At 42.8% G+C, this 22450-nt stretch overlaps 1 protein-coding gene across 2 annotated transcripts; it reads left to right on the top strand.

Moving 5' to 3' along the window:
* Window positions 1-128: 128 nt before the first annotated feature.
* On the top strand, window positions 129-17450 carry LOC128332770 (amine sulfotransferase-like). Of its 2 annotated transcripts, XM_053267515.1 has the most exons (7): window positions 129-234; window positions 1379-1531; window positions 8725-8933; window positions 9387-9513; window positions 11069-11163; window positions 11495-11675; window positions 16446-17450. In XM_053267515.1, the coding sequence occupies exons 2-7, from the start codon at window positions 1390-1392 to the stop codon at window positions 16568-16570; spliced, it is 879 nt and encodes a 292-aa protein (XP_053123490.1). In that variant the 5' UTR covers window positions 129-234; window positions 1379-1389; the 3' UTR covers window positions 16571-17450. The 2 variants fall into 2 exon arrangements, with proteins under 2 accessions (XP_053123490.1, XP_053123567.1); XM_053267592.1 differs by lacking the exon at window positions 129-234 and having other exon boundaries at window positions 1240-1531.
* Window positions 17451-22450: the final 5000 nt, after the last annotated feature.

Below are 22450 nucleotides of genomic sequence, written 5' to 3'. Positions count from 1 at the left end.
TTCTTTTGCTTACACTAGTCTCTGTTTGGCGATATCATCTTACACAATGTTTTTCTAGGGATCGGCCCTCAGTTCAAAGATCTGAATGGCATATAAAAGTCCAATCAGCTCAGAAAGTGGTGCTCAGAAGGCAATGAAGCTGCTTTGTTGGGGGACCTCAATATCAGCATTGATAATTAAGTTCCAGGAGGCAAAAGAATTTTCTCTGACCATTTAAAAAACTGAACTCAGAAGGTAAGCTTCCAGTACATTCCACTTTCTAGGCTAGAGGCAGCTCACTGAATGCGGGGGGGTGGGGGGGAACACCACAGCAAGTGTGGCTAATGCTATTATGGTCAACATGCAATTTCATCAGAGGAACAATCTGTTGTATTTGTATGCTTTGTTAGTCTTTTAGGTGCCACAAGACTTGTCCTCTTTCTTACAACAGGAGATAGCTATTGTTTGGGAAAGGAATGACAGGATTTAAAGTCCAGCAGTTCCTCCAGAGTAGATAGGGTTTATTCATGGAGAAAGAAATGGGAATCTTGTTCCTCTTCTAATCTATATTAACATCAGAAGTTAATATATACCAAGTTCCTCTCATATCCCACCTCTAAGTACTTAGGATAACCTTCCAAGTAATAGCTCCTTCCTTGGAAATAGCAAGTGATGTGATTGTCTGGGAGGGTTAATAGCACATCTCTATTTACCACCAATTTTGTACTTGACATTATCTGATTACTAGGGGAAAAAATGGGCTGCAGAGGACTCAAACCAGTGATATAGTTTATTAGACCAAATTACACATTGGAAGGCATCAGTGTTCAGAGTTACCCGGACTAACTGATCATTACCTGGGCCTCCTGCCACAATCCATGCAACTCTTTACTAAGCAGGAGCAGAGCCACCTCCCAGTAAACAGCCAGTCCAAATCAGTCCTCTCCACCTTTCCCTTCTACATGGTGGTAGCAGCCACCACCACCACTTGACTCAGTGTATGCCCTTCAATGCCTCCCTCGTGTGCTGCTGGTCTGGTGGAAAAAAAGGGGATGAAACAGAAGATAACATGTCAAGAGTGCAGCAGAGGACTGGAACCCTTTTGACTTTTCCTCTTCCTTTTCCTTTCAAAATTCCCTCCCCCTTTTCATAATCAGATCAGTAGTATACAAGGAAGGTGCTGGAGGGTGGCACCAAGTCAGGCAGTGCAGGTTGCTGCTGCCATGGAGGGGGGCGGAGCGGAGAAGTTCGAGAAGGGTGTGTATGTGGAGGTGAATGACATTTGGCACCCTGCTTCAGACAAAAGAAGGTATTGGGTCTTGAATGCTGACTGGCAAGAGGAGAGGTGAACCTTTAAAATAAAATAGGTAGTTTTCAATTTTTTGTACTGTTCTTCCAGCTGTGTTAGCAATGCAGCCACCAGAGAAATATTTGTTCAAACACAAGGGGAATTATTTCCAACCAGATCTGGTTACACCAGAATATATTGATTCCCTGGAGGATTTTGAAATCAGAGACAGCGATGTATTTCTAGTCACCTATCCCAAATCAGGTAAGACTGGATATATATTAATGAACACAGGTCTACTACTATTAAACAATTTAATATTTAAATATTTTAAGTGTTTTGTGTATTAACCCTACAGCAATACACTTAAAAAGTATTTTCATTTGGGCCACCCCAGCCTGTTCTTCATTTACAGCCAAAATGAAACTTGGATACATGACCTAACAGTTTCTCTCCCTCTCTCTCTTTTTTAATTAAAGATTTTTATTTAAAAGTAGAACAAGAAAAGGGGGGGGGAGACATTCTCCACTCTTGAGCTTCCAACAACTACATATTGTATATTTCATATAACAATCCAAAATTTCACATTCCCACACTGATAATAATCTTTTCGCTCTCAGTGTATATCACGAAAGGCAAAGATGGGAATATGGGTAATACAATGGTTCGCCAACTACTGATACACTGCCCTCAGCCTTCAATTTTAAAAGAAACCGAATCTTGAATATGGATTTAGACCTTGTGCTATATTAAGATTTATAAAAGGTTCCCAAATTGCCACAAATGTTTCATCTGAGTTATTCCTCAAATAGGTGGTGAACTTAGCCATCAAAGCATACTCCCATATCTTTAATAGCCATTCATCCATAGTCGGGATTATCTGTGACCTCCAATTTGCAGCGTAAAGAATCCTAGCCGCTGTGCTCATGTATAAAGACAGCTCAGTGTATTTAGTGGGAATAGAAGGTTTAGTCATGTTTAACAGAAAAGGCTCTGGTGAATAAGAAAGGTTTATATTTAAATTTTGTTGCATTTTAGTGTGATTTTCCCCCCAGAATTGCCGTGCTTTACGGCAAGTCCACCACATATGATAAAATGTGCTAAGGTGATTCTTGCATTTCCAACAGTTTCCCAGGTAATTGCTATCCATTTTTCTAATAGTTTCAGGGGTTATATACCAATGAAAATACATTTTATACGAATTTTCTCTTAAAGTACACTTCCAGTGAATTTTATAGTCACCTTCCATTGATACTCCCATTGTTGAAGATCAGTTATTCTGTTTAGGTTTTGCATCCATTTAATCATGCAACCAACAGTTGCTCTCATGCAGTCCTTGTTGCCCTTGGCCTTCCTTGCCTCTTTTCCTGTGCCAGGCCTAGTGCACATCTTTCTATTGTGTCTCCCCTTGGGGCAGAATCACACCATCTTGATTGCATATTCAGTGGCTGACATACTGTGCAAGGGAATGTGGGCATCTTGAGCACAAACCTTGCACATGTGTACACACTGTGGGGAGGAGCTCAACATGGATGCCCAACAGCAGAAATTTTAATGAGCTCCTCGCGTTTTTCCCCCTTTAATGCTTTTTATCTCAATGTTTGATGATTTAAAATTTAGTTGAGCAGCTTATCTTATTCAACTAAATACCAGAGCTGATTTTTAAGCCTTTAAAACTGCCAAAATAATTACCATCCTGTGGAGGATGAGAAAGAAGAAAAGACAAAGAACAAGTCCTGTTGCCCCAGCGGAGCAGGAGAGACTCTCCAAACAATCTAGAATAGACTGTTTCTTCACCGAAAAAGTAAGTCTCACATCTCCTGTTCCCTTACAAAACAGATTTGTCCCCCTGGAAGAAGCAAGTTTCTCATCTGAGATTCTCACAGGGGAGACAGATGACAGATTACAGGGTGAACTCAGACTACTGTCCCACACCAGCAAGGGTAATGGATCCCTACTCTTGTAATATTGTAATCTTACTAACGGCACTTTTCAACATCTTACGAAGTGCCTGAGTCGGCTGGAGAGTAAAATTGATTCTATTGAGGCGCTCTTAGTGAGAAGGATACCGGGGGACTCCCTTGTTTATGATGATGATGATAAAGTAAAGGACAGTCATAATGTGAAGTCTCAGCTGTCCAGCTGCCTATCTTTTCCTTTGATCCCTAATACAATTAATTACCAATTACAGCCTTGATGTGTTTGCCTCCAAATCGCTCATATTTAATTTAACTGTGACAAATGGGCCCATAAAATGTCGATCCTACATTTCATTAGGCAATTAACTCGGCAGGAGATTCAAAGCAGAGACCTTGTTTCTTATTATTTTTTGCCTGATATGGGTAATTATCAAAGACTAATACTGACCTGCAAATCAGCGTGGTTACCAAGGTTATTACATCGCATGTCAAGCTATTTGGGGCGATTTGGGATAAGACCCAAGAGATGTTTTGCCAGTACTAGCATATTGCCTTTGGTCACAAGGGGGTTAAAAGCTCAGCCTTCAGCTCTTTATCCTGCAAACCCCTTATCCAAGTGTGTGGGGAGCAGAAAATCATTAGCCCAAGCAGTGACTCAGGCAAAAAAGCCAAGGTCATCCTCACCACAAAGCTCCAAGCAAAAAAATTTTGGAACACATTTTACAGCCAGTGGATTTAGTTACAGCTCCTGCTGCAGAGTCTTCAGACACCACTGATGAACAACAGCTCATGGATATGCTCTCTCACTCATTGATTAATTTACATGATACACTTATGAATATAGTGGACGATTTAGCCATATTGGGGGAGAACACAAATGTTCTTCCATTGCCCCTGGCCCCTGAGAGCCCAGCAAAAACAAATAACATAGCAGAGCCTCATGATAAAGGAAGTCATATAACTGACTCACAACCTTTTGGTGATTTAAGGAAGAACTCTGCCCTTATAAAGCAATCCACTCTCGCCTTACAAGAAGCTGGTCAAATTGTCCCTGACCATCTGGCTGGCCTTTTGTTTGATCCTCATTTTGGCCCTATTTCGGCTTTGTTGGCTCCAACTTCTTTTCCATCTTTTACAATGAGCCCAAAGGATCCACCACACCTGAGATCCAGCTTGGTTTCTGACAGTTTAGCTACCTTTTGTACAGATGATCATGATCTTCCAGTGCGAGATGCTTCTCTTAGCCAAGTGAAGAATACTGAGGAGTCTACTCTCCAGGAAGTGGGGGCTCCTGACAATACCACCTCTCTCCCCGCAGCCTGACTGTTACCCCTACATGATGAAATCTGTTTCTGTGTTTGGAACCTGGCCAGTTGGGAGTCCAAACTACGAGATCCTGATTTGCATTCATTTCCAGATTTGACATTATTCTAATAATAATAATAATAATAATAATAATAATAATAATAATAATAATAATTCAATTTCTATACCGCCCTTCCAAAAATGGCTCAGGGCAGTTTACAAAGAGAAATAACAAATAAGATAACAAATAAGATGGTTCCCTGTCCCCAAAGGGCTCACATTCTAAAAAGAAACATAAGACACACACCAGCAACAGTCACTGGAGGTACTGTTCTGGGGGTGGATAGGGCCAGTTACTCTCCCCCTGCTAAATAAAGAGAATCACCATGGTAAAAGGTGCCTCTTTGCCCAGTTAGCAGGGGTAATCCAAAAAACCTGGGCCCAAAAAGAGCTCTGCCTGCCTGGCTATAAGTCATTGTCCTTGGGTGTGATTGCGGGGAAGGCTAGAGGCAGGCCTCGTTTGGCTGTATTGATTTCTACCACGCTTCAATTCAGGTCTCTCCATCTTGGCAATCTGGACCACCTTGCTATGGCAGTCCAGGTTGACATTGGAGATACTTCTATTGTATTGATGAATGTCTATATTCCACCTACTAGAACACATGCAGAAATTGGTGCTGTTTGGCACAGACTAGAGACCTTCATTAATGAGATTCAATTGGATTATCATGACTCTCATTTAATTGTAGCAGGGGATTTTAATGCCAGGATTGGTCTGGATGATAATTCCCTTTTCGCTAAATTTCATCAGTGCCCTTCGTCCTATGATATTCCTTTTCCCCTCCTCTCTAGAAAATCTAAAGATCTCTTGGGGAACTTTTTGGGTTTAAACCTTATAAAGACTTTTAGAAGGGCAGATCTTCATCTACTCAATAGGGCCACAGCCACTGACTTCCTGGCTGAATCTACTCACTGGGCAGGTTTAAATCCTTCTCTTTTAGACTATATGGCTGTATCCCACAATTTATTACCATTTTTAGGGCATTTTCGGATGATTACTCAGTCTGAGAGTGATCATTCCCCTTTGACATTGTCTGTGATATGGAGGGAGCCTGCCCATCTTGAGAGTTGCCAGGCTTCCATTAATGAAGAGGAGCAAGGTCTGGCTAGGGTGAAATGGTCCTTGGCCTTACAACAATGTGTTGATACACTTCTATTGTCAGTGGCGGCTTCCAACCTTCGGGCAGACCTAATTGTAGGACAGCTCAATGGCACTGACACCTTTTTTTAAGAGCTATATAAGCGTTTGGTTGATCTGCTTATGCCGGTTCTAGCCAATACAATTCCCATTTCCAACAACACTGTTAAATATACCTCCTATACCTGGTTTGACCATGATTGTCTGGAGGCCCAAAGAAAGTTAGTGCATACATTTAAATCTTACACTGAGGGCCCTACAAATATTTCGGCCCAGACCTTATTAACTTTGAAGAAGCAGTATAAGAAATTATTGAGAAATAAGAAATTACAAGCCAAGAAAGCAGAATGGGCTGACCTGATCGGCACCTTCCAAACTTAAGAACCAGGATAAATTTTGGCATTTGGTCTCACGCCCTATAGTGAGGGTTCCTTCTACTTTCAATTTAATTATCCCAGCCGGGGTATGGGAACACCACTTTTTGGCACTATATAAAAAGGAGGGTCCCTCTACAGTTATCCTGGATTATAATGTTGATCAACTACCAGGTTGGAGTCTGGTTTCCATTTCTGAAATTGAGAGCTTAGTTAAGAAATGCAAGGTGGGCAAGGCCCCAGGGTCAGACTACATTACAATCGAAATTATACGTAACAATATGGAATGGTGGGCCCCTCTATTAGCCTTGTTTTTTACCTTTATTGACTCGGCCACCAAATTTCCTAAAGATTGGGGCACTGCAAAATTATTCCAATTTATTAAAAGAGGGACTAGTGATTAACTCAGCAATTATTGGCCGATTAGTTTGCTTAGTGTCATCAGCAAATTGTACACCAGACATCTCCTGGGAAATTGCATGAGTGGTTTGATTCTGGTGACATTATTTCGGCTGAACAGGCGGACTTTCGTGAGGGATGTTCCACCATCCAGCAAGTATTTACTTTACAGCATCTAGTTGAAAAATATTCCTTTAGGCCCAAGTCTTTCCTGTTTGCAGCATTCATAGATTTTAAAGGAACTTTTGATTCCATCTCAAGGGATAGATTGTGGGCTAAGCTAAAGGAGTCAACTATTGAGTCACGTTTATTGCTACTAATAAATAATCTCCACGTTAATACCCGCCTTAGAGTGCGCTGCAGTGCGAAAGGACATCTCTCTGCAGAAATACCTATGTAGAGAGGAGTGAGGCAAGGCTGTATTTTAGCCCCATCTCTATTTAAATTCTATATAAACTCTTTAGTCTCCCACCTGAACGATTCAGCCCTTCACTCTCCTAAATTGGCCAGTAGACATGTCCAGATACTACTCTACGCAGATGACATAGTGTTACTTTCACAAACTAAAATAGGGCTAAGGTGTGCCCTAGCATCTCTGAGTTCTTACTGTGCTAAGGAGGCCTTAGAGTTAAATTATTCCAAAACTAAGGTCTTGGTGTTTGCCAAGCACCCAAAGAACTTTAGATGGTCTATAAACGGGCAAAGAATTGAACAGATGAGGGTGTTTAAATATCTTGAGGTGGCCTTCCACTCTAGTGGGGGCCGTAAAGCCCATCTTAATACTGTTTCTCATAGTGCACAGCAGTCGGCAAATGCCATTAAGTCTTTTCATTTCTCAAGGGGTGCCCTTTTTGTTCCAGCGGCCATTAAACTCATTATCGCTAAGGTATACCCTCAGATTCTCTATGGTGCACAGCTTGGCTCTTATGGCAACTTTACTCCTTTGGAAGTAATCCAGACAAGGTTTCTAAGGGGTATTCTCCAGGTTCTCTGTGGTGATACTAATGTTGCTTTCCGAAGAGAGGCTGGGGTCACCACGTTAAAGCTGAAAATTTGGCTGTGTATAATCAGATTTTGGTTGACGCTGGTATTTTTTCCTACTGGCCTTGCCCCTCTAGTATTAGCTGACAGCTTTACATCCAAATGGAAAACAGCATTAAAAAAAATTTGCATCATCTTGGTACATCCCAGGAAGGACTTATAGGGCGGGGATTCGATCAGGCTATTCAATTTATTAAACAACGAGCTCTAGATATAGAGCTGCAAGAAGAATCTGCACGCGTGACAAGAGGGCTATATATAGGCACTCAAGGTTTTAAGCTTAAACCCGCCGATTTTTTAGATAACATTCTAGTATTTAAATTTAGGAGAACATTAACCCTGGCCCACCTCAATGTACTTCCTACCATGGTCTTGGAAGGAAAATACAAGCAGGTACCTTATGCAGCACGCCTTTGTCCCTGTGGTGCAGGTGAAAAAGAGATGACTGCTCATGTAATTCTTCATTGTGAATTTTATAGGGATAGTCATTCTAAGTTTATTTTACCTTTGCTAAAGAATTGTACGGGCCACACCGATCTTTTTTCCTTGGAGTATCTGCTGTCCAATTTTAAACCTGGGATGACTGTTAATGTGGCCAAATTTTGTTTTACTGTATGTAAGTTTCATAAAGCCTGCATTACTTAATCGAATATTTTGTAAAATGTAAAGATTAACTGGTCTATGACTAATAAACACTATCTATCTATCTATCTATCTATCTATCTATCTATCTATCTATCTATGTGTACACACCTGCAGTGGTGCTGCACTGCTGTGAAAAAGACCTCCATGCATGGACTTGTGTGACACAACACCCAATAGAAAAAATGGATGTCGTATCACACAGTTCTGCCCATAGAGTCCTTATTACCTGTAGGGTGGTAGCACTTGGCATTGCACATGCACAGGGGCACGGGTGCTCTTCAAGCCCCCTGAGTACGCTTGTTCTGTAGACCTCGCTCCAGCCATTAGGAGTGCCATAGGCACTCACGTGTACAGTGGGGAAAGCAGAGAGGAAGACCCAACCCTCTGTTGTCACTGACCCCCTCCCAACCGACCAACATGCTTACAGTGCCATTTGTCTGAAGGGGGAGGTGTTGTAAGGGTCATCACTGGCAATTCCATGTGCTGCAACCCCTACCAATGTGATATTCCGTCTAGAGATGTATGTATTGGGTGGTTTAAAAATATGATTAAATAAATAAATATTCCCCTTCACAGGAACAATATGGTCTCAAAACATTTTGAGCTTGATTCATCATGAAGGTCACCGAGATGGAACTGAAGATACAGATTTATTAGACAGAGTCCCATGGCTGGAGTACAATATCCGCAATATGGATTTCGACAAGCGGCCATCGCCTCGTCTCTTTGCTAGCCATCTGCCCTACTATCTAGTACCAAAGGGGTTACGAAATGGAAGAGCAAAAGTAAGGCGAGCCACTTTTTAATTCTGTTAAATTAAACTTTGTTTTCTCCTCCTTTAACATAACATGCCCATTTTCATTGACAATATAGACTGTCTCAGGACATCTCCACACTTCTCTTCCTTCTTTGGTATGGATGAAAGACCCTGAGGGCCAAATCATGGCTTATGGGAGACATCCCTTCCCCCCAGAGCGGAAGTCTCAGCCATGCATATAGCACAAGGCTGAATAACTGGAGGCCAAAAGTCCATGAAACATCTGACCAAGCACCTTCATGGTGAACAGTTTTATAGGTACTCTCTTTATTAACTCATCTAAAAGGAAAATGACCATCAACCTAATCTAATTTGAGTAAATTACTGCGAAAACCTAATGTAAAACATCTCGATCTCAATGGTAAGTACTTTGTTCATATCACTGAATGGTCTGAATTTTAAAATATTGTTTTTTCCGCAGATTATTTATGTAGCGAGAAACCCAAAAGACGTTATGGTCTCCTTCTACCATTTTTCCAAATGTGCAGTGAAATTTGAAGAAGTAGAAGACTTTGGTGTGTTCATGGAGCGGTTTTTATCTGGCAAAGGTAAACATTATTTGCTGCCACACCCTGATCTCTGTACCCCTTCTCTGCATTTGAGAACAAGCTCTTGAGAGCACAGGAAAAGAGTATTCAGCTTCTATGAAGAAGTTCTGTACTATTTTAAAAAAATTCAATAGCGACCTCCCTCCAATCAATAAAAACATTTATTCTATGAAATGTTAATTCAGTAGCTGGCATCCAGCCTCATCAAGTGATTGTGCAAACGAGCTGCACAAGGGCAAAGTTGTGGTGCAAGCCAGTTCTGCTCACTCTGGAACTTGCATTCCAGACCAGTGTTGCACTCATGCGACCATCCTTCCACTTGTGCAACACGATGTGCAACTTGTGCTGTGTCTGTTCCTGAGCAAGCTCTTCCTACATCCATTTAATTTTGTGTATGAGTGCAACTTCTGGATTTTGTGCACACATATTATTTTCTTGAGCAAGTGCTACTTTTCCCCCAAGTGCTTTTTCAGTCTGCATACGACCTATTCTTTTGCATAATCGTATAGTGTCAGTGTTAATGTATCTGTCCTTGTGGCCAAGGGGTTGAGACTGTGACGAACATCCTTTTATATTCAGTGTATAGGGATTTTCAAATCTCTCTTATCTCACCCCTCTTATAAAATATCCCTATAAGAACGCATGATAGATATGCATCCTTTTTACTAGCTTGTGTACCCATAATGCTGTGTGTGGCCAAATTCTGTGTGGCCGCATATGAGATTAGGTCTGAGCTGGTTTGAGTTATTGGTATTATGACATTATATTCTGTATTATTTATGTTATCTTTTTTGTGATCTGTACTGTCTTTCTTTTATGTTGTTGGCTCAATGAATGTAATAATCTTATCTATCTATCTATCTGTCTATCTATCTATCTATCTGATGTCACAGAAAGGTGCATACACACAGAAAGATGAATACTCTCCTAGGAGAGCTGGACTTGTGGTAGCAAGCATGAATTGTCACTTTGCTAGGCAGGTTCTGACTTGGTTTGCATTTGAATGGGAGAATACATGTGTGAGCACTGTAAGAGATTCTGCTTACGGGTTGGGGCCGCTCATGAGAAGGGCAGCTGCCTGCTTGCCTGCAGAAGTTCTCTATTTGGCATCTCCAAGATAGGTCTGAAAAAAAATTCTGCCTGCATCCTTGGAGAAGCCGCTGCCGGACCATACTGAACTAGATGGACCAATTGTCTGACTTGGTATAAGGCAGCTTCCTGTGTTCCTAAGCCCCCAATTTCATTTTCTTTTATTTCCCTTTTATAAGAAGTCTGATTTGGATTTGTCAATATTCTTAATTATGAGATTCACACACAAACTTCATTTAGTTTCATTACTTAGGATAACCCAGCTGTAAACTCACGGTGTGTTTGGAATCATGGCAGATATTCCCCTTAATGTTATCGCTGAAACGGGGCATTTAAAGCATTCATTTCTGATCTCTATTTCAACCAATTTGAACTACAGCTTTACTGCTTGCATCCTAACACCACCCGCTATCTTTTAGATTTATTCTAGCTTTTATTCCAAAATAATGTATCTATCTTCTGTCAGTTCTTGGTAGTTTATGGCTGGATCATATCGAAGGCTGGTGTGCTCACAGGGGTGACTTCAATATCCTGTTCCTAACCTATGAAGAAATGAAGAAGGTAAGACCTAGCAGTATTATACAGCAAGAACTACCCAATGTATGATGATTTTTTAAAATCACTGGACTCAGAGTATTTTGCAAGGGGGACACATCCCTGAAATGTTTCTTGATACTGCCCTCCCACCCCCCGCTTCAGCTTTTGAACTTGCCAAAGGAGGCAAACCAAATGGATAATCCCATACTGGAACTGGCCCAAGAACTCAGCAACGTCATGAATAGCTATCTAGATTCTTCATCTCTGAAAAATGATGTCTTGTCTATTTTTGTTTGTGGGCCGATATGTTATGCAATTGTGGATTGTCTGACATCAAAATTGTGTCTCATTTCAGGATCTGGGAAGTGCTGTACTGAAAATATGCAACTTCCTAGGAAAGAGGCTGTCTGAAGAAGAACTGGCCGATGTTGTGGAGAAGGCTGGATTTGATAAAATGAAAATGGATCGCAGAACAAACTACACGACACTCTCCGCTGATCTCCTAGATTTCAGTAAAGGAACTTTTCTTCGCAAAGGTGAATCAAAAAGGGTTGAAATCTGAGGTTGTGCCCAGTAGCCCGAGACCCACGGCTGCCACCAAAATGATTGAGAGGGGGAGACTCCGTTTTTAAATTCTAGGAAGGTGGTAGATATTGAAGAAAAAGAGCAGCACAGCACTAGTTCTATCATTAGGCAGAGATAACCTTAGTAGATCAAACGACTCACAGTGAAGTCCAAAAACCCAGTGATTAACTTGGACAGTTTTTGTATTTCATGCCTGGAATCCTCAACTTCGTTGAGCAGTAAGCAACTCTAGTGGCAGCATCTACACATGGCCTTTCTGGCATTTCTCTTTGTACACATCTGCACCTAGGTCCAGTCCAAGCACCCCCTCCCATTATTACAAACAGGGATCAGCAAATTTCTCTTTTGCCAGGGATTTCATCTGCTTTTTTTTACAAAGGCAGCATTTGCTGTTTGTTCTTGACTTTTCTACTTTAGCTCTTATTGCATTTGTTCTTAGTGCCTGTTCTTGTGCAGCCAATATTAAACCCTCAGTTTCTTTCTTCAAGTTGCCATTCTTAAGCCATTGCCGGGTCTTGGTGATGTCTGATTTTCCACTTATATTGTGCAAATATTGACCATGCAGTGGCTTATTTTTCCATTTTTCTGCTTGGTTCTTGACTTGTTTTTTCTTGTAGGCCTGCTTAGTTTCATTGGTGTTTAATAGTTTCTCATTATTGACCATTTTAAGTGCATCTTCTTCACTGTCCTTGATATATTCTTCAAGGCCTCTTTTCTCCTCCTCTACTGTCTGATGGACTTGCAGCATTCCTCTTCCACCTGAGCTGCGAGGGAGGTATAGCCTATCTGCATCACTGCGGCAGTGCAGAGCATGATTGATTGTCATGATTTTCCTGGTCTTACGATCTAGCATCTCTAGCTCTGCCTGGGTCCAGTCTATTATTCCTGCAGTGTATCTGATAACAGGTATAGCCCAGGTGTTTATGGCTTGTATGGTGTTCCCGCCATTGAGTTTGGACTTTAGGATTTTTCTGACTCTCCTGATTTATTCACTTCCCATTTTTCTTTTAACTTCAGTGTGTGCAATGTTATCAGCCTGGAGAATGCCCAAGTATTTGTAATGTTCTTTCTCTTCCAGGTTCTTGATCTTGCTTCCATTCGGCAGTTCTATTCCTTTCGTTTTTCTTATTTTTCATTATAAATGCAGCACACTTGTCTAGTCCAAACTCCATTGCTATATTACTACTGAATATATGGACAGTGTTTAGCAGTGATTCAATTTATGACTGGGACTTTCCATACAACTTCAGATCGTCCATGTACAGCAGATGGTTGATTTTACTTGATGTTTTAGATGTTTGGTATCTGAGACCTGTTCTGTTTAGTATTTGTGAAAGTGGAGTCATGGCAATTACAAACAACAGAGGGGATAGTGAGTCCCCTTGGTAAATGCCTCTTTTAATGCTAACCTGTCCAAGTGTCTCACCATTGATTGTTAACTGTGTACTCCTCATGCTCATTGCTTTTTAAATAAATATCAATGTTTTTGCTGATACCAGTTGTTTCTAAACATTTTAGTATCCATGTGTGAGGCAATGAGTCGAAGGCTTTCTTGTAGTCAATCCATGCAACACTTAGATTTGTTTTTCTTCTCTTGCAGTTTTCTAAAATCATTTTGTCAATCAGCAGCTGGTCTTTTGTGCCTCTGGTGTTTGGGCAATTTCCTTTCTGTTCAACTGGAAGCTGTTTGTTAGTTAATAAGTGTTGCATCACTTCATCTGCTATTATTCCAGTTAATTTGAACATGGTTGGCAGGCAGGTTATCGGTCTATAATTACTCGGAACTGCACTTTTTGCTGGGTCTTTCATGATGAGATGAGTTTTCCCAGTTGTTAGCCATTGTTCAATATCACCTCCTTGCAACATGTGATTGACTGTTTTGATAGTTGTTTATGGAGGCTTGTTAGGTGTTTAAGCCAAAAGCCATGCAATTCATTGTTGCCTGGTGCAGTCCAATTTTTAATTTTCTTTGCTCTTTCACTTATTAATTCTGGTGTTATTATTAGATCTTGCATTTGTTAGTTACATTTTTAACCTCTTTCACCCAGTATGCTTTTTTATTATAATCTATTGGATTGTCCCATAATTTATCCCAGAATGGCACTGTTTCTTCTTTATTTGGTGTTTCTTTGTTATTTGCAGTTTCTCCTTCTATGCTTTGGTAGAAACGTCTCTGATTCGACTAGAACTGGAGATTCTGCCTGTGTTGTGTAATTCTGGTTTCATATCTGCTAATCTTCTTTGACACTGCTGTTATTTGCTGCTTGATTAATTCCAGGACTTCTCTAATTCTCCTTGAACCTAGGTGGTATTTTTGGATCAGATACTGTTTGGTGTTTTCATTCTTCAGCTTCTTGTCTTTCATATCTTTCATTTGACTAGCATCTGATCTAAGCCTGGAGATTCTATTTTCTAATCTAATCTTCCATTTAGGTGATGTACTACTTTTTTTTTTTTTTTTACAGGTCCACTGATATTATAGCCAAGCTCTTGTGTTGTTGTTGTTGCTGCACTGTACATTAGTTGGTTTGTTTCTTGCAAATTCTTGGTTGTTTTTTCTGCAAGTGCAGCATTGACATCTTTTAATGCCTGAGCAAGTTGTTTTTAGGCAACTGTTTTTAGTGCTGGAAGTCGAACCCTGGTGGTTGTTTGGTTCATGTGCTCAGTTATTTTTTGCTTTAGTTCTTGTTGCTTTTCTGTTAAACGGCATTTGGGTTTTTGAGGTGAAGGCAAAGGGGAGGTTGGCTGGTTTTGATTTTGAAACAGTTCAGCAACAGTGGCATCCTCTATTTCCAACACCTCCTCCACCTGCGCCTGAGCAACTGCTTCAGTTGTTGGTAATTCTTCTTCCATATCTTGAGCCTGTGTTGCTCTTTGCAGTTCTTCCAGCAAAACTTCTGTCAATACTTTATTTCTTATTATGAATCTTCTCTGGTCTGCTAGCCTTTGTTCTGTTATTTCTGTATCTGGATGCTTCTCCTTCAAAATTTGATCCTGAGTCCTGTTGCCAACTTGCTACCAGATGTCCAGGGACTCTAGCATCTGGTGCAGTCCTTTTTGACCCGGGCAACGACTGATCCAGTATAGATTTATTAAAGTTACGTCTCACCATATTGTTGATGGGAGAGGCACTCTTCATCTGGCTCCCCTGGTGAGAACTGTCCAGTATGGTTGGACCTCTGGCATAGCTCTCACCTTCTTCGGAGCACGCAAGCCCCACAACCACGTCAAGGTAGTGCCTCACTGGGGGATTATTATTATTATTATTATTGTTATTGTTATTATTTTATTCTATTTCTATCCGCCTGACCTTAGGTAGATTCCAAGCCATTCTATCCAGTAGGTGGCAAATTCCATGCATTATAAATACGTTCTTAATGGTGTGGCATTAGTCACTGAGTATAAATTGTCCCCCAAAAGGCAAGGGTTAAGTTATGAAGATGTATTGCTTGTGTCGAATAGAGCTGTGCTGGACTGACCATCTGAAGAACAGGATGCCTTCCAAGTGTAAAAGAATATACATCTCCAATACTGATGTGCTCATTTTCTGGAGTCCTTGCCAGCTAAGTTGTTAATTAAGAAAGGTCAGGAAATGCACTGCATATCTGTGTGCTCCTGAAGAGTGTTCTGCTGTTCTCTTGTGAAAGGAAGGATTCCTTCCCTGATTGATTCTCCTTTTGAAATGGGGTCTGCTCACCGGCTACAGCTCTCTCTCTCAAAAGGAGAGGTAGGGGTATCCCATTCAGTCTTCGCTATTCTGACCTTGGGGTCTCATGCGTTGCTCATGTGCAGTGACCAGCTGTGGGTTTCGCCAAACCCAGGCAGGTGAAAGGTTCACCATAGGGACTACAATTCCATGGTCTTGTGATGTATAGCCACCCAAAAGATCAAGGGGTGCTCTCCAGGCTACCCTGCAATTCGGTTATCTGGCAACACTCTCTGTTCTAGAGGAGACAGGCAGCCCGGTCCTCTTCTTATTCATCCCATAGCAGCTTTCATATACCACGTACAGCAGGAAGTCCAAAGCTTTTCTCCTCTCAATCAGTCCTTCCCTTTAGATCCTGATTTCAGATTGAGTCCAAGTGTTGCAGAGTAATTACCTATATTCTATAAAAAGTTGCATAGGAAGCTTGGCTTTAGATGCAGAAAACAAGAGCTTGAACATTTATTATTAAACAATAGCTAATTAATGTGACTATCTCCAAGGCAAGCGAGGGAGAACCCCTGTGTTTGAATTCTTATGAGTATGAAGCTGAAGTGAAGCTTAGACTCCACCTGCAAGCCTGAATATACATACATACATAAAACAAGCATGCCTAGAACAAGAACCGAAATAATGCTACAAAGCAAATTTAGAACACCAAGGATTTCTTTAAAGATGCGTCTTTAAACTTGGTCTGGGCACTGCTACCAACACACAGCATGGCACCAATTGTTCCCATTGCATAACCTCTGACATCGGGTGCCTCCTACAGCACCTGTGCAAGAACCTCACTTGCTACCTTGTGCTGCTGTCAATAACCCTCAGCCTCTTGCCAGCAGAAAATGACTCCATCATAGGATTGAGCCGCTACACTTTTCATGCAGGAAATTGCCCTAATTATTTGACAATCCATTCCAGTCATAAACAAATACACACATCCTCAGTTTCATCTGACCACTATGGTCACTATGGTCACTTCTCTCTCTCTCTCTCTCTCCTTCTTTGCTTCTTGTGCCAGGTACTGTTGGAGACTGGAAGAATACAATGACGGTGGCACAGAGTGAACGCTTTGACAGCGTTTTTAAGGAGAGGATGGACAAGTTGCCCTTCAAGTTTTGCTGGGATATCAATGACGAATTATGAGGATGCGGCCATGTTGAAAGAGAACATGAATTCATGCTTTGTATAAATTTATGCCATGGATGAATAATGCATACTGGGATCTCTATATCAAACACTCAAAAAGAAATAAGTCAACCCCTCTATATATTAATCTATAACAAACACTGTTGATATGGGTGTCCTTTGTGTTGACATAAGAAATCACATAAATCCAACGACACACTCAACTTCTAATGGAATCAATATGATACTTCATAAAGATACACTTGTGAGGATAATACTATCCATATTATGAAAGTTAATACAATATACATCGTACAAGTCCACAACGGTAACCTGCTGACCTCCATTTTGTTGTCAAACTTTGTCACGTGGATGACAATCTTAGAGAAATTAGAAAGCTTCAATGCAACTTGATAACACTTGCGGTATTAATCCATATCTTCCACTGATGTGTAGAATCACCTCTGTTGCTTCAGGAAGATATACTAATACAACCAGCTTGCAACAGTCTAATGGAAACAGAAATTCCATAAGCTTGATAACACTTGTTGATATTGATCCATATGCTCCAGTCTCCTCTCTTCCAAGAAATATTGAAACTCACTTATATTCTAGTTAATGAGCCTATGCACTATATCTCAGAAATTTTACAATACATCTTGCTTCAAATGACATATTATAGAAATGTGAAACAAAAAACCTTGATAAATGTCACAATACATAGATGCATCTATGATATAGATATATTGAAACAGCCTACATAGCGTAACATGATAATAAGATAGAAAACTATTCAAGCAGCATCTTCTGTAATCCCTTATTAAATACTTGATCTGAAAAAACATCAAAAACTCAATACAAAAGCCAAAAAAAATTAAAAAAATTAAACTGGTCTTAAATTGACTTTAAACTTATTTTTATATTATTTTAAGCTGATGGTTCTAAATGTCTGTCTGTCTTGATTGTTGTACACTGTCCAGAGCATTTGGATGGTTAGGGAGGTATAGAAATGAAATGAAATGAAATGAAATGAATAGAATAGAATAGAATAGAATAGAATAGAATAGAATAGAATAGAATAGATCCAATCAAAAATGAAAGTATAGAACAAACAGATTGTACAATGATGAAAATGTCATCAATGAATCTACTATAGCATAAGGCCTCATTCAAAATAACATTAGTTTCTAAATGGGTCATATAGAAATCTGAAATACTGGAGCAACTGGGCTGCCCATGAGAACCCCCTGAATTTGTAAAGAGTATTTCAAATAATGTCCAATCAATACACCAAGAAATGTGTAGGAGGGTTCCTGTGGGTCTAGAATCGATAAGATGCTATGACCATTCTAGCACCTTCCTGTGGAATTGATGTGTACAGAAACTGAACATCCAAAGTGACGAAGGAGAATGTTGAATGAATAGATAAGTGTTCTATAATGTTGATGAAATACTTTGTATCTTTCATGTAAGATAAACATTTGGAGACACAAAAGTATCAAGACTAGGGCATTCCAGTCGGCTCTGGATCAGGTTGCACGCCTTCTTAAGGAGCAGGTTTGCATATCTGCTCCTAGGGAACCAGGTGGCAGCAGTTGCCAGTTGCCCCTTTGTTCTCCTTTGGCTGGTATGTCACCTGCACCCCTTCCTTGAAAGGCTGACTTCGCCTCTGTCAACCATGCCTTGATCATTTTGCATTTACTATACTATCCTACCAATATTTATATAACACTTTTCAAAAAAAGTACTCAAAGCACTTTACATAAAAACAAATAAGATGGTTCCCTGTTCCCAAAGGGCTCACAATCTAAAAAGAAACTTTAAGAAGACACGAGCAACTATCATACCTGGGTAGGGCAGGCAGGTATGGCAGGAATCACACCGTTGGTGCAAGGGAAAAACAGTAGGATGTGCATAGATTTTCACTGGCATCACATCTGCCGTGTTCTGCATTCATAGCCACCACATGTAGCCCAACAGGGATTCACTCCATGGGAGGTGGTGTCCATGCCAGCACCACCAGATGTAGTCCCCTCTCTCTCCTGCCGTCACCAGTGTGCAGTTAGGGACAGGAAAGTGTCACGGCCTTGATCTCAGATAGTGAGGAGGAAGGGGAAGCTGACAGCCTTTCAGCCGATGCAGGGGTGCCTGAGGGGCAGAGCCCAACTGTCAGTTCCCAAGAAATGGCTGAGGAAGGTCTGGCTGATGTTTCAGAGCAGGCACAGCAGTCTGAGGCAGCAGAGACAGCGACAGACAGACTAGAAGATGAGCTCTGCAGGCAACCCCCACTGACTCCACAGCAATGGCATGTCACAAGGCGGAGAGCACAGCTGGAAACTATCAGGAGGAGTAAACGCCTCTTGCAGAGGGCTGATAAGCCTTGAATCCCTGCCAGCTGAGAGTTATCAGCTTGGGCTATAAAGCACGTCAGCAGCTTTCTCTTAGCTGCTGGAAGACAACATTTGTCAACCCTCGTGTCAACAGCTTTCAGCCCAAGCCTGATATAAAGAACTATTCTGAGCCGTGTTTTGTTTCTGCAGCCCAGTTTGTATTGTGGGCTATCTTCCTGGACTTCCCTTCTGGGTGGCCAGATTGCTGACAGAAAGCAGTTTGCAGTCTGCTGCGTAGTGATGTGCGGTTCGGTCCGGATCCGGACCGGTTCGTCCCGAACCGGTCCGGATCTGGCGGTTCGATCCCGGACCGAATCGGGCCCTTCTGGGACCGATCCGGACCGAATCCGAGTCGGTTCGGCTCCGAACCGGCTCAGGTTTCCCGAACCGGTTCGGGAGTTCAATTGAGTCTCTGGAGTCAGTGGAGTGTCCCTTTAAAGTTTGAAGTGTGTCCTCCATTTTGTGGCTCATTCCTGAAACTTTTGCTCCTAGCATCCATTTTGTGATGCTATTTTCAGGCATTGTATTGGCTGCGCTATTGATCCTTTGATTGGCCAGAATGAGTCCTTTGGTCTGGTAGGCTGCTTGGCTGTTGCACTGTTGAGAGCTGGCACCCTGTTGGCCGTGGGGGTAGTGCAAAGGTGGGGGCTCCCAAAGGAGGGAATTTCAAACCTATATAAACCCAAGCCTCTTCTCTGGAAACTTCTCTTGGCTGCAGTTGTGGGATCATCTCTGAGACCTTACTTGCTCTTTTGCTGCTGGTGTCTGCTGTGAGTCCCTGCTGACTGTGTGTCACATTAGTGTGTGTCTGTCTCTCTGCTCTCTCTGTGTGTTGTTGTGTGCCACCTTGTCCATCTGCCCTCTGTCTGTCTCTGTCCAAACCTCTTTAATACTTTCCCCTCAACTTTTTCCAACTTTTCCTGTTGTGTTTTCTGTTCTCTTCACCCTTTCTCTCTCAACCCTTCTCCCAAAGTTTTGGCTTTCCCTCCTCCCCCCCCACCCCCATCTTCTGCATTGCTTTCCTGTTTTTGTGCCTTGCCTGCCTTTTGTTCCACTTTTTGAGTTTCATTCAATTATTGCTTCTGTGTAAATTTATATATTTGCTGATTTTGGTTTTTAATTAATAACTTCTGCTATTGTTATTGCTGGCTGCCTGTCTGAGTTGTGTTTCTGAGGATTTAGTTTATATTATTGCTGCAATTTGATTCCTTGTGTTCTGATTTTGATTGTTAATTTGTTCCCCTCTGGCCCTGCTCCTAGCTTCCCCCCTCCCTCCCTCCCTCCCACCCAGATAAGATTGTTTCCCTCCTGTGCTGCTGCCTGTTGAGCCTTGCATTCTTTGGATTTCTTTGTGGAATTAGGTTCTGGTTTTGGTTTTGCTCCCTGTGTGTGTCCCACCCACTCCCCCAGTCCCTCCCCCTGGTAGTTGTTCCCCCCCCCCGCCCTGAGACTTTCTGGCTGCCCTTTGGTTTCCTTTTTTTTACTTTGTGTATAGATTGTTTTGATTCAAATTTGATTGTTCCCCTGTGTGGTCCTGCTCCTAGCTTCCCCCCTCCCTCCCCTCCAGAAACCCACTCCCCCCACTGCCACCTCCTCCTCCACTCCTGCCCTGCCTGCCCCCTCCCACCCAGACTGAGTGTTGTTCCCCATCCTCCCTGGTGCTGCTGCTGCTGACTGTTGAGTTCTGTCTTAGTTACTTTGGTTTTTTGTGTGAAATCAATTAGCTTCTTTTGGTTCTGGTTTTGCTGTGTGTGTGTCCCATTCCTCCCTGCTGGTTGTTGTTGGTTCCTCTCCCCCCCCCCCCCGACTTTCTGCCCATTGTTCCCAGGTGGTTTTTTTTTTTTTTTGGACTTTTTTTCATATTGTTTGGTTTGCTTTGATTGATTCATTGATTGTTCCCCTCTCTGTGTGGCCCTCTGCTCCCAGCTTCCCCCCTCCCTCCCCTCCAGAAACCCACTCCCCCCACTGCCACCTCCTCCTCCTCCACTCCTGCCCTGCCTGCCCCCTCCCACCCAGATTCATCCCCCTTGACGCATACTAATCCCCCCAAAACACACCCTGCCCTCTGGTCTCTCCCCCTCTTGCCCCCCGACTCCCCGCTACATACCCCAGACCCCCTGAAACACACTCCACCCCCCAAACACCCTCTGTTGGTCTCTCCCCCTCTTGCCCCCCTGACTCCCCGCTACATACCCCAGACCCCCTGAAACACACTCCACCTCCCAAACACCCTCTGGTCTCTCCCCCTCTTGCCCCCCGACTCCCCGCTACATACCCCAGACCCCCTGAAACACACTCCACCTCCCAAACACCCTCTGGTCTCCCCCCCTCTTGCCCCCCAACTCCCCGCTACATACCCCAGACCCCCTGAAACACACTCCACCCCCCCCCAAACACCCTCTGTTGGTCTCTCCCCCTCTTGGGACCGTCACCGCTGCTGCTGCTGTCCTCCTCCCACACCCGAATCCCCCTCCCTGCTGCTACATTACAGCTCCTCCTCTCTTCTTCCTCTCTCTCTCTCTTTCTCTCTCCTCATCCCTTCACTTCTTCTTCCTCCCACAGCTGCAGCCACACAGTATCCTACCTCCGACCTCACCTGGAGGTCCCCGCCATCGGTTATTTTTCTTTTGAAAGTTGTTTTATTTCATTTGTCTCTGCTTGGGGGTGAGTTGAGCAACAACACATAAATAGTGTGGTCTCCTCACTTCTGCCCCTCCATCGTTGAACTACCCCGGTTGCCTGTGCCTCGTGCGGCCGCCCTGTTGTGTCCCAGCCCAGGGGGTTGGCTGTTGGCGGCGCATCCGTGACCAGCAGTGAGCGGCAGGAGAAGGACCGGAAGAAGAGGGGTTAGTGCGTGTGCAATTGTGCACCTTTTGTTGCCCCCTTTCTCTCCCTAGCTGGCGGTTTTAAATAGGGACACCCCTATCTTGAAATGCATTTGGGTGTGGGGAGGAGGGAGAGGAGATGTACCGTTGTAACTTGTGTCTTCATGCCCAATAAAGAAATTGCTGCTGCTGTGTGTTGCGTTGCATTGCATGCGTCTTGCAGGTGGTTTTTGAACAGGTGCCTTCTTCCAGAGTGCTTCCTTGCCTCTGGGGCAGTCTGAGTGGGGTCAGGGGATCGGATGCTGCCACTACATGCTGGGCCAATGCCATGCCAGAGTGCTTCCTTGCCTCTGGGGCAGTCTGAGTGGGGTCAGGGGATCGGATGCTGCCACTACATGCTGGGCCAATGCCATGCCAGAGTGCTTCCTTGCCTCTGGGGCAGTCTGAGTGGGGTCAGGGGATCGGATGCTGCCACTACATGCTGGGCCAATGCCATGCCAGAGTGCTTCCTTGCCTCTGGGGCAGTCTGAGTGGGGTCCTGGGTTCTGATGCTGCCACTACATGCTGGGCCAATACACACATATGATGATGATGTTCAATCCATGATGCTGCCATCAAGTGTTTGCTGCTGCTTGCTTGCCATGGCATTGGGCGGGCAGAGTCACAGAGTGGGTGGGTTCAAC

This window comes from Hemicordylus capensis, chromosome 1, assembly GCF_027244095.1.
Source record: "Hemicordylus capensis ecotype Gifberg chromosome 1, rHemCap1.1.pri, whole genome shotgun sequence".
NCBI lineage: Eukaryota > Metazoa > Chordata > Lepidosauria > Squamata > Cordylidae > Hemicordylus > Hemicordylus capensis.
Note: the sequence above shows the minus strand (reverse complement) of the source record. Positions and strands in the feature narration are given on the sequence as shown.

Coding starts and splice junctions, on each gene's coding strand:
- LOC128332770 (XM_053267515.1), top strand. CDS start 1,390: ATGCAGCCACCAGAGAAATATTTGTTCAAACACAAGGGGAATTATTTC. Junction 1,532..8,724: donor AGTCACCTATCCCAAATCAG/GTAAGACTGGAT, acceptor TCCCCTTCACAG/GAACAATATGGTCTCAAAAC. Junction 11,676..16,445: donor AGGAACTTTTCTTCGCAAAG/GTGAATCAAAAA, acceptor TTCTTGTGCCAG/GTACTGTTGGAGACTGGAAG.